Source organism: Carcharhinus amblyrhynchos, chromosome 16 (genome assembly GCF_965287045.1).
Source record: "Carcharhinus amblyrhynchos chromosome 16, sCarAmb.v2.hapA, whole genome shotgun sequence".
Classification (NCBI taxonomy): domain Eukaryota; kingdom Metazoa; phylum Chordata; class Chondrichthyes; order Carcharhiniformes; family Carcharhinidae; genus Carcharhinus; species Carcharhinus amblyrhynchos.
This window is the reverse complement of record NC_137339.1, coordinates 26,358,006-26,370,061: the sequence shown is the minus strand read 5'-3', so window position 1 is coordinate 26,370,061 and position 12,056 is coordinate 26,358,006. Positions and strand designations below refer to the sequence as shown.

Genomic DNA, 12,056 nt, shown 5'->3' with positions numbered 1-12,056 from the left:
TACTATTTAAAGGGCGAAAAGCTGCAGCATGCTACGGTGCAGAGGGACCTGGGGGTCCTTGTGCATGAGTCGCAAAAACCCAGTCTTCAGGTGCAGCAGGTGATCAAGAAGGCGAATGGGATGCTGGCCTTTATAGCGAGGGGGATAGAATATAAAAGCAGGGAGGTCTTGCTGCAACTATACAGGGCATTGGTGAGGCCGCAGCTTGGAGTACTGTGTGCAGTTTTGGTCGCCGCACTTGCGCAAGGATATATTGGCCTTGGAGGGAGTGCAGAGGCTGATCACTAGGCTGATACCGGAGATGAGGGGGTTGGACTATGAAGAGAGACTAAATACACTGGGTCTGTACTCGTTGGAGTTTAGAAGAATGAGGGGGGATCTTATAGAGAAGTATGAGATAATGAAGGGGATAGATAGGGTAGAGGTAGAGAGATTCTTCCCGCTCAGAAAGAACAACAGGACTAGAGGGCACAGCCTCAAGATAAAGGGGGGGGGGTGGGGTGCAGTTTAGAACAGAGTTGAGGAGGAATTTCTTCACTCAAAGGGTGGTGATTCTCTGGAATTCTCTGCCCGTTGAAGTGGTGGAGGCTACCTCGCTAAATATATTTAAGACACAGGTAGATAGGTTTTTGATAGGCAAGGGAATTAAGGGTTATGGGGAGAAAGCGGGAAAGTGTAACTGAGCCACTTCAGATCAGCCATGATCTTATTGAATGGCGGGGCAGGCTCAAAGGGCTAGATGGCCTACTCCTGCTCCTGCTTCTTATGTTCTTATTAAACTTAAAAGAGGCCATGGACTGGTGAAATGACCAAACAAAATACGAAATTTGACACCGAAGAGTGTGAAGTGATTCATTTCAGTAGGAAGAATGAATGAAGGTAATATGAATTACATTGTGAAATTTTAAAGGAGGTGCAGGAACAGAGATGTACATATGCAAATATTTGACGATAGTACATTCAGAATCCTTGGCCTCGCAAAAAGAACAAAAGCAAGGAAGTTTAAACTTTATGAAACACTAGTTGGACCCCAGCTGGAGTATTGAGTCCAATTCTTGGCACCACCATTTAGAAAAGATTTTTAAGGCTTTGAAGAGGTGTTGAATGCGGCTTGTTAGAGTGGCATCAAGGCGATGGGACTTCAATTCTGTGGATAGGCAAGAGAAGCTGGGATTGTTTTCCTTAGAGCAGAAAAGATTAAAGGGAGATTTGATATCTTAAAAATCTTAAAGAGCAATGATAAAGAGAAACGGTTTCCAGTGGCAAATAGATTTGTAACCAGATCACAGATTTAAGGTAATTGGCAAATGATTAGTTTTTTTGTAGCAAGTTGTGAGCTGCCTGGAATGTACTGCCTGGAGCAGATTCAGTATTTACTTTCGAAAAAGAGTTGGATAAGTACTTGGAGGAAAATAATTGCAGGGCTATGCAGAAGGAGCAGGAAAATGGGACTAATTGGCTAGCTTTTCAAAAAAGTTGCAGACCTTCTGCGCTTCATTATTCTATGATTCTGTAAATGATTGGATTTAAGATTGATTAAATGAAATTATTTCTGGAAAACAATTCAATTTAATTTCTGTGCGAGTCCAGTTAAATTAAGTTTCTTTCCCCCCATGTTGTTTGTTTAATTTATAACTAAATTAGGTTTATTTTTGAAATCAGTAAGCACTTAAAAAATGGTGTAATGTTTGTTTCAGTCTTTAGCAGAATTCAATAATTGCTCTTGTTTTTTCTATTGGTGATTTATCAATGTTTTGAGAAGTTTGAGTAAATACAAACACAAAATGTTCAATGTCTATAAAATATTTACTGCTATCCCTCACAGTGTGGTAAAATAGTTATTTGTTCTGCAGATGTTTATAAGCATTAGTTTGGCTGGAGAAGCATGTTATACTGATAGAGCCCCTTGACATCATTAAACTATTCCACACGTAACCATAAGAAGCCACAGTAGCAAAGTAATGTGGATGCTGGAAACAGAAAATGCTGGAAATACTTAGCAGATCTGGCAGCATCTTGTGGAAAGAGAAACTGAAGTTAACGTTTCAGGTAGATGTCCCTTCATCGGTTCTGATGAAAGGTGACTGACCGGACATATTAACTCACTTTCTCTCTCTACAGATGCTGCAAGACCTGAATAGTAAAAGTTGCTTGTGTTGTGCTACATTTTATTTCGGTAGAAGGGTCACAACCATCACCTGCCTTTTCCACCAAATGCTAGCAAGAGAATGGGTATTGTGTTTGGTCATCGCAGTGTAAGCATATATTGTGATGTATTTTATGTTTAAGGTGGGGCTGCTTTAAGAAGTGGTTTGTTACAGGAGTTGATTTGTCTGGGAAAAATATGCAGCTCAAATGCTGAGAATGCAGGATAACTGATTTTAGCGAGGAATGCCTTACTTCATAGAATTCATGGACTTTTTGACTATTTAGGATGAAAGCAAATTACTGCGGATGCTGGAATCTGAAACCAAAAGAGAAAATGCTGAAAAGTCTCAGCAGGTCTGGCAACGTCTGTAAGGAGATAAAAGAACTGACGTTTTGAGTCTGGCTGACCCTTTGACAAAACTTTGACAAAACTCTGACAAAGGGAGCTCTCACAACATCAGCTCTTTTCTGTCCTTACAGATGCTGCCAGACCTGCTGAGACTTTCCAGTGTTTTCTCTTTTGGTTTTGATTATTTAGATTGGCCTTGATTTTAGATGAGGTATGTAGGGTTATGTTGTTGAGTAGGTTGATTAACAGGAACAGAGTCATGTGGTTAATGGGAGCTAAGCTTACAGGAAATAAGTTTCATTTTCATTTCAAAAATAGAGCCGTTGCTGTGTGGGGGGGGTGCAATACTGCGCTCTCTCCCCCTCTCTCTCCCACTGTTCTCCCTTCTCCCCCTCTCCCCCTTCTCTCTGTTTCCACCCCCCCCATCCTTTCTTCACAATTCCAAAATAGAAGAAATGTCGGGACGTATTCTGGTTTCATAACATTACTTGGGGTTTCTGATTTGGTTCCCGAACAGCAGCATGGTGATGCAGCGGAACAGCAAGTATGGAAAGGCCACAGTTGAGCATTCTTTTGAAGTGTCGTCGTGTGAAATCATAGAATTAACTTCCCACAGTATTGGTGACTTTATGTGAGCTGAGAAATATCAATTTTCATGTGAAGACATTAGGAGTAATAAAACATCAGAATATTTTGTCAGAACTTCCCTGTATAATTTACTGACGACCTGCTAATACAGTTATAATTTATTTATGTATAATTTGTTTCAGAAGGATTTAAGGAAGCAGCAGAAAAATTTAGAGTGGAATCTGGGATAGAACCTAGTGTTGACCTGGACACCCTTGATGAACGTATTAAAATTCGCGAGGTGATACTTAATGGACAAATCCAAGAGGCCATTGCACTAATCAATAGTCTGCATCCAGAGCTGTTGGACACAAATCGTTATCTTTACTTCCACTTACAGGTAGGGAAATCTTCACATTATAAAAGAGGATGGCATTGGGGTCAAAATTTAGGTCTTATTTATTTAAAAATTATTAAAAGCTTTCACTGAACTATTAGTTAATACATGCATTTATATATTTCGTTCATGAATGTTCAGGCATAATTCAGACTACAATATGCTTTTGAACTATACATAATATAAATTTTGTAAGACCTGTTGACTCCTTTGTCCTTGTAAACTACAGTCCCATCTCCAACCCCTTTTCTCTCCAAAATCCTTACATGCTGTCACCTCATACATGGAATCGTATGAAAGGGAACATGAATCTGTTCCATGTATGAATCTCTACAATCAGGTTTCTGGCCCAGAACAGAAATAGCCCCCAAGGTCACAAATGTTGTTCTTTGTGATGGTAATCATAATTTATTACCTTTCCTCCAATCTCCTTGATCTGTCTTCAGCCTTCAGCACTGCTGGTCAAACTGTTGTCCTCTGATGCTTCTCCTCTGCCTCCTAGCTGGCTGGGTTAGTGTTGTTTTTTTAAAAAGCTGGTCGGCGCAACATCGTGGGCCGAAGGGCCTGTTCTGCGCTGTAATGTTCTATGTTCTATGTTCTATGTGTTGATGCATTCTTTCCTGTTAAACCAGAGAATTGTCTTGCAATGCTTTCTTGGGTCTCCAGGAATCTATCATTTCCCCTCTGACTTTATACTACCTAATAGTTACATCACCTGTTTTCATAGGTATTTTGATAGCACTCAGTTGTACCTCACCACTACCTCTTTTGATCCATCATTATCTGTAAATTGCTTATCTGACGTTGAGTACTGGATGAACAAAATTTCTTCCAACTTAGTATTGGGAAGACCAAAGCCATTGTCTTTGGACCCAGCTACAAACTCCATCTCTTTCCCTAACAACTCTATGTTGCATTTATTTGATGTGCACAGCATTTATTAACATTTAAAAATTGATAATGAGTTGTATGTTCGAATCAACTGTGTGGTTTGCTAGGCCATTTCAGGGGGCAGTTATGAGTCAATGACATTGTTGTGGGTCTGGAGTCAATATATAGGTTACCTAAGGATGGCAGATTTCCTTCTCTAAACACATTTGTGCAGAGTTGGGACTTTACAGCACTCTGAATTTCGAGATCACTGCTACTAATGCTAGCTTTTTGTGCCATGATGGAATTTGCATTTTGTCTCTAAGTCATAAGCCCAGTAAAGCAACCATTATGCTGCTACACTCTGTACTGTGAAGCTGAACCATAATGTTCTTAATTTAGGTGTCATTTTTGATCCCAAGGTGCGCTTCCAATGACACATCAGTTGTTGTGATGAAGCCTATTTCCACCTCTCAAACATTGCTAGACTCAGTCTCTGCCTTGGCTTATTTGCTGTTGGAATCCTTGTCGTTGCCTTTGTTAACTATAGACTGCCCTATTCTAGTGCATTTTTAGCTGGCCTCCCACATTTTATTCTCTATAAACCGAGGTCATCCACACCTCTCTAGTCTGTATGCTAAGTTACATCAGGTCCTGCTAACCCATCACTAATGTTCCCTGTAGGGCACGGTTGCCTGTTTGGCAAACCGGTATGTACCGTGTTTGAAATAAACAGGCTATTCTCAACATCAAGTTCCAGTGCGGGTGGAGCTGAGCATTAAATGTCCAACATTAAAAGTGTAAGTAACTGGAGAGAAAGCAGGTTGGAGGTGGAAGAGGGTACTATGCTGGAAGTGAAAATGGGTGGAAAACAAGGAGTCAAATGTGACATCAGAATCCTGAAAAAGACTGAGTTCCACATTCATCTCTCAAAGTTTGTGGATGGGGAGAGACTTGGTCTGTTGCTGACTTTGATGAAAGACATGGGGCCACCACTGGATACAGCAAGACTCAGGATTGTTCCCCATTCCAGTGTTCAATGCCCATGACTCAATCTGGAGCAGAATGGCTTATAAAGGCTCACAACAACTTTACTCAATGGACACAGCTCATCTTTGCCACGTAAATACACAGTCTGGGCTGAAATTGAGAGACTTAGTTTAATTGAGGAAATTGTGCTTTCTGACCTACATATTTATGATGAAAATTGGGTTTTTGATCCTGTATCATCAGGAAACAAGTAGTTTTACATAATCTGTATTTGCGGTTGTTGGAAACAAGGTGTAGCTTCAAGTAAGTCTAATTATCTGTTTCTGAATAAGAAAGGGTTACAACTTCAGTTTGCTCATATTAAACAAAGGTGTCTTCGTGTTTGTAGGTTTTGGTTTCATTTTAAACTGTGCCAGCATTGTTCTCAATGTTTTGCAATGTGAAAACAAAACAAAGTTTAAAGAAAGGACCCATGATGCAAAGCGTAAGCACTTATGGTTCAGTTGGAACCAGATATCTCAGAACAAAGCAACTTTGACAGAAACTGCCAGTGGAGGCAGGACAATGGAATAAGGGGCAAAAAACAAGTCCCAGAAGCTAAAGAACAGTTCTACAAACCAGGGAATGAAAGAGAAGTCCCAGGAAGACTGAGTCAAAGGGGCAAAGAGATAGAATCTGAACAAGGTACCGTTAACTGAAGTTCAAGAGCGACAGAGAAAGGCTCCCAGTTAAAGACAGAGCTGCAAGCGCTCACCTGGAGGAGTTGTGTAGTAAAAAAAACCAGGCATCTGAAGTAATCCTCAGGTTGTTGACACCTTACGACAAATTGTGAAGCAGTAATCTTTTGTTGGCATGGCTGGGTACCTGAGAGGTTGTGTGGAAGCTTGAACACACATGGTGATCTCGAGCAGAGGAATATTGCAATGAAAAATTGAAATCCTGGAAGTGGATCCTTGGTGAAGGCAATTGAAAGAAATTGTTGTTTGGAAGAAGATCCAAAGGTGTGTTTTTTTTTGAAAGTGGAGTTTGGAAACACTTAGAGTTCCAGTGAGATCAGTTGGCTCACAGTGGAACAAGTGTCTGGAGGGATTTGAGGAGAAATTAACAGAAATTATGTTAGGTGGCAACTGCCACTTGGTTTCAGAGTCTGGTGTGCCTGAACATTATTGGCTTACATGAACTGTGTACTTGCAAAAACATTATAGTAAAAAGTATACTGTTATCCTTGAAAGTCCAAATATTTTAGACGTTCCTTCAAATTTAATAAAAATTAGTCTATTGAGCCAAAGTTCCATTCTGGGACCTGATTGTAAAAGTACATAGAGCATGGCCATTGAGCATTTGCCTTTAGCATTGACTTGGTAACACATACAAACCTGCAAACTGCAGATTAATTGAAGCTGTCTAGATGAATGGAAGAATGGCCAGATTGAGAGTTTAATTTCATTATTTGATGAGATAAATGGATTTTAAAGATGTGCTACACCAAGATTTTCAAGTTGACATTGTTCTCCCTGCTCCTGTTGCATTTCATCTCTTTGTAGTATGAACTCTTGTATTAGGAAAGGTGTAGGACTCATGAGGGGAGGAGGGATAGTATGAATGAGAAAAGGGTTATAATGGAATGTGCGAAAACTAGAAGAGTGCAACCAGACATTGGCATTAGGATAAGCCTTGGTGCATAAATGTGCACTGGACAGGTGGGATTTGGAGGAGAGATGGAGAGTGGGATGGGTGGCAGCTGGAGGAGAAAGGCAGATTGGGACAGGTGGGCGTTGGAGGAGAGAGGTAGAATGGGATAAGTGGGAGCTAGAGGAAGAGGACACTGGGACTTGGAGGGAGGAAAGAGTGCAGTGGGTGGATACTGGAGGAGGGGGAGACAGCAATGGATAAGAGCTGGATGGGAGGGAGACTGTGATTGGTAGGAGCTGGAGGGAAGGGAGACTGCAATGTAAGGGAGCTGATAGACTGGGATGGGTGGATGCTGGAAGAGAGGAGAAGAATAGGACTGGTGGGAACTGGAGGAGATGGATAGATGGAAACTAGAGGCAAGAGAGACTGGAATGGTGGGGGCACTGGTGGAGAGGATGACTGGGACAGATGGAACTTGGAGGAGCAAAATGGGATTGGTGAAAAGACAATATTTCCTCTAAGGCTGCAAGCAACTTGAAATACAGGGCACCTTGAAATAGGCTGTTTAAAACTTTGTGAAATTTCCATTGACTTTTAAAAGTGAGCGACCTATGTCAAAAAGATAGTGCTTGGAGGGGTTTGTAGTCTAGAGAGTACAAAGAAAATTTAGATTTAACATTGCCTATCCCCTCTGTGCTCACTGACCAACATTGGTTCCTGGTTAATCCAAACTTGTAAAATGTCTCATCCTTGTTTTAAAATTCTTCCATGGCCTTGCTCCTCCCAGCCCCTTGTGTTCACCTGCTGTTCTTCCGCTCTCTTGAGCATACCCAATTTTAATTACTCTGACACTTGTGACTGTGCCTTTAGGTGCCGAAGCTCCTTGAAACCTAGCTCTTTGACCAAGCTTTTGGTCATCTGCCATAACGTTTCCCTATATGGCTTGGTGAAGCACCTTGAGATGCTTTGCTATGTTCAGAGATGCTATATTAATGCAAGTAGAAGTACAGTAACCTTGTTAGTTGGGAGTCAGATTGCAGCAGCACAAGTAAAAGAATCTGGTTAATCTGAAACCTGTACCCTTGTACATCCAAAAACATTCTGTAATGCAGTGGTCTGTGTTTGTTGCTAGATCTATCTGAGGAAAAATATACTGGCATTGGAGGAGTCCAGAGAAGTTTCAGTAGGCTGATCCTGGGCATGGAAGGATTTTCTTATGAGGGGAGATTAAGTAGGTTGGGCCTGCAGTCATTGGAGTTCAGAAGAATGAGAAGTGACCTTATTGAAACATATGTGATTCTCGGGGCTGACAGAGTGGATGCTGAGAGGCTGATTTCCCTTTGTGGAAGAGGTTAGGACCAAAGGGTCGCCCATTTAAGCACAAATGAGGAGGGATTTCTTCTCTCAAAGGGTAGTGAATCATTGGAAATTTTTAGTGCAGCGAGCTATAGAATCTGAATCATTAAATATGTTCAAGGCTGAGATAAACCGATTTTTAATCAGTAAGGGAATCGAGGGTTATGGGGATAAGGCAGGAATGTGGAGTTGAGGATTATCACATCGATGAGCCGAACAGCCTGCTTCTGCTCCTTTGTCAGATGGTCTTATTCAATCAGAGTGTAAGGATTAATTGACCTAGGTGAGGAAGTTTACTCTGATAGGAACAAGAGCATGTCATTCCGTCCCTTAAATCTGCTCCAAGATCATCACTGAAAAATTTAGCTCTAACAAGAAAACTGGGCAATTCCTTCTGGCCTATTTGTCTCAATTAAATCAAGACAAAACTTCTTAGAAAATAACTGGCTAAAAGAATAATTAAATAGAATGAGAATGGGATCAATATAAGAATGGATAGCAGCAACATTGGTAAACTCCTGCTTTGTTTTTCATTGAAATCTGATCAAAGAGAATGCATTGCATCCATATGTGACTTACATAAGAACATAAGAAATAGGAGTAGGCCTTCGAGCCTGCCCCGCCATTCAATAAGATCGTGGCTGATCTGTCGTGGCTCAGTTCCACATTCCCGCCCTCTCCCCATAACCCTTAATCCCCTCTCTTATCAAAAACCCATCAACCCGTGTCTTAAAAATATTTAGCGAGGTAGCCTCCACCACTTCAACGGGCTGGGAATTCCAGAGATTCACCACCCTTTGAGTGAAGAAGTTCCTCCTCAACTCCGTTCTAAACCGCCCCCCCTTTATCTTGAGGCTGTGCCCCCTAGTCCTACTATCCTTTCTGAGCGGGAAGAATCTCTCCACCTCTATCCTATCCATCCCATTCATCATCTTATACGTCTCAATGAGATCTCCCCTCATTCTTCTAAACTCTAACGAGTACAAGCCTAGTTTATTCAGCCTCTCCTCATAGCTCAACTCCGATATCAGCCTAGTAAACCTCCTCTGCACTCCCTCCAAGGCCAAAATATCCTTGCGTAAGTACGGCGCCCAAAACTGCACACAGTACTCCAGCTGCGGCCTCACCAATGCCCTATACAGCCGCGGCAAGACCTCCCTACTTTTATATTCAATCCCCCTCGCTTGTGTTCAGTAAATCATTTTTCTTAACAATTGTAATTATCTAATGGTATATTAATGTTAAATGTTTGCAGAGGAAAGTAGAGCTAGCTTATATTATTGCTTCACTCTGGGATCATGCCTTCTCTGGCAGTTGAACAGCTTCCAGCAGCATCTATCTATTTGAGTGCTTATGGATCATCAGCCAAAAATACTTATGATTTGGTAAACTGTGAGGAAGAATGGTGAAGTAGGTGGCTGGGTTTTAATGTTGGAGTTAAAGACATATTAGGATGTTGTGGAGAGAAATCTTATGTATATGATAGTTTGACATGTGAACATTTGGTCTATTTTGCACTGACTTTTTGTTCACATTTAAGTCTTAAGTATTTTTCCAGTGGAATTTTAATCTGTTTTAGATTAAATATTTATAGACTGTAAACACTTTTCAAAAATGCTTGTAATTTATTGCACTTCCTTGAAGTTTGTGTTCTGAAATTTAGACAAATCTGATCCATATTTTTGTTCTGAACATAATATTTGAACTTTGAGTTACCATGATTTGTGGAAACTTCATACAGGCATCATACATTTATTTCTATGTACTATTAAACCACAGCAATAGTAGCTAGTTACTTAGTGCAGAAAAATTAGGGTGAGCAATTGATAACATTGGCCCAGGTTATAGGGATTACATGTGACGCAGTGAGTAACGTCTGTGAGTCAGAGGCTCTGGATTTGAATGGCCAAGGAAGATGAATACACTGCTGCCAAACAGGTTGTGTATCAACTTGTAAATCTTACCAACACACACCAATGGTAGTCAGTAAGAGCAGGAGAGATTCTTAGTCAGTATTTGATGGAAAGAGTGTTGGAGCTTCTAGAACTGTAGATTCTGTAAAGTGCAGAAGGCCGCCATTTGACCCATCCATTCTGCACCGACTCTCCGAAAGAACATAAAATGCCTCAAGAGCCTACAGACGAACAATATAAACTAAAGAATTAAAATGATGTGTGAATAGAGACTTTCACTTGCAAACTGGACAGAGATGTATCACAAACCAGGCAATCAATCCATGTTTGAGCTCCCCAATATAGAGGAGGCCACTTGGTGAGAAGCAAACCTGCAGTGCTAAATTGAAAGAAGTACAAATGAATTGTTGATTCATCTAAAAGTTTTTGGGGCCTTTAATGCTGAGAAGTGGGGTGGTAACGGGTCAGTTGTTGCATCTCCTGTGCTTGCGTGAGTAGGCATCATGGGAAGAGAAAGAGGTCTTGGGGTGAATGAGCAGTGGACCAAGTGTCATAAGAGGAACTGTTCCCTCTGAACACTTGAATTAGAGATGAGAGAAAGATGTGTTTCTGGTGGCATCATGCTGGAGATGAAGGAAATAGCACGTGATAATATATTGAATAGGAAGGCTGCTGGGGTGGGGTGGAGGGTACGAATGAGAAGAACCCCATCACGGTTCTTCAGTGGGGAGTGGATGGCAATGACAAACTTGAGCTAGGATTTTTCAGCCTTGTCACAGCGATATCCATCACAGGAAATTCATCATTGACTTTTGGCGGGACCGGGTGATTCAGGTGGTGGTTGGGATCAGAAATTCCCATCCTCTATTTCTCGTTCCACAGGTAGTATCAGACCTGCTGAGTATTTCAATCATTTTCTGTTTTCTAAATCTCTTCCTTTGTCTATCTTTAGCTTCAGTTTTACTTTAACAGATTCAGTTTGTATAAATGGGAATAACATTTTTTTAAGTTACATAGATGTTGGAACTTTTTTTCTGTCCATCCATGTTGGAGTTGAAGTTTGTGGCTGAAAAGTGGTGTATATTTTCAGACAGTCAGTGCCAGAAGTGTAACAATTCACGTTTTCTGTAAAGTACTAGAGGCAAAGTTGTTCAAGCTATCTCATAAGCATCTCTGAGAGCCCATTCACATGCCAGAAAAGGTATTTGGCATTGATACACAAGGTTTAATATTGTTGCTTTATTTATTTGATTTGTTGCTTTTAGGTATTTTATTCTTTCCACTTAATTTACTTCAATTTTGCTACAGCATTCCAGATGCATAACAACAAAACCAGCTGTTTCTACAGCAAAAACATTTCCATAAAATAATCTGGATAAAAATGAAATTTGAATTCTGAGTGGCCATCTTTTAAGCACAGTTTTAAATAATTCTTAAATTTGATCCCCGATGTTTAAAAAGCTGCTCCAGTATATTGTAACTACATCGTTTTTCGGCTGCTTCATCTAAGAATTAATATTTCTTAATGATCTCAATTATTTTTGCCTCCAATTTTATGTTAAAAAAGAGTTGAATTTCTATTTCATCTTTAGATGACGTTAGTAGAAATGCAGCAATACCTTTGTGGTCCAGACTTTGCTGTCGCAAGACATGTAGCAATGCTATTAGCTAGACTTACCTCTGCACATCTTCAGTTCAGTGATTTTTGCTGACAAAATTGCTTATACAAGCTGATATTGGAGCAGTGAGGGAAATAGGGGAGTCTTGGAATTCAAGTGAACAAGAAAAATAACAAGATGTCTCCTTACCCAGTGAAATTTAAGGATTAGAAAAT

General features: G+C 40.6%; 1 protein-coding gene across 4 annotated transcripts in view; it reads left to right on the top strand.

Annotated features, from left to right (window-relative positions):
• The window catches only part of LOC145353909 (glucose-induced degradation protein 8 homolog), a 41,120-nt gene that overhangs the window by 16,748 nt on the left and 12,316 nt on the right, over window positions 1-12,056 (top strand). For 3 of the 4 annotated variants that reach the window (XM_080204882.1, XM_080204883.1, XM_080204884.1), the window contains exon 3: window positions 3,268-3,464. In XM_080204882.1, coding sequence (XP_080061008.1) covers window positions 3,268-3,464 — 197 coding nt within the window. The remainder of the gene's footprint in view (window positions 1-3,267; window positions 3,465-12,056) is intronic. The other variant, XM_080204885.1, reaches the window with a different exon arrangement.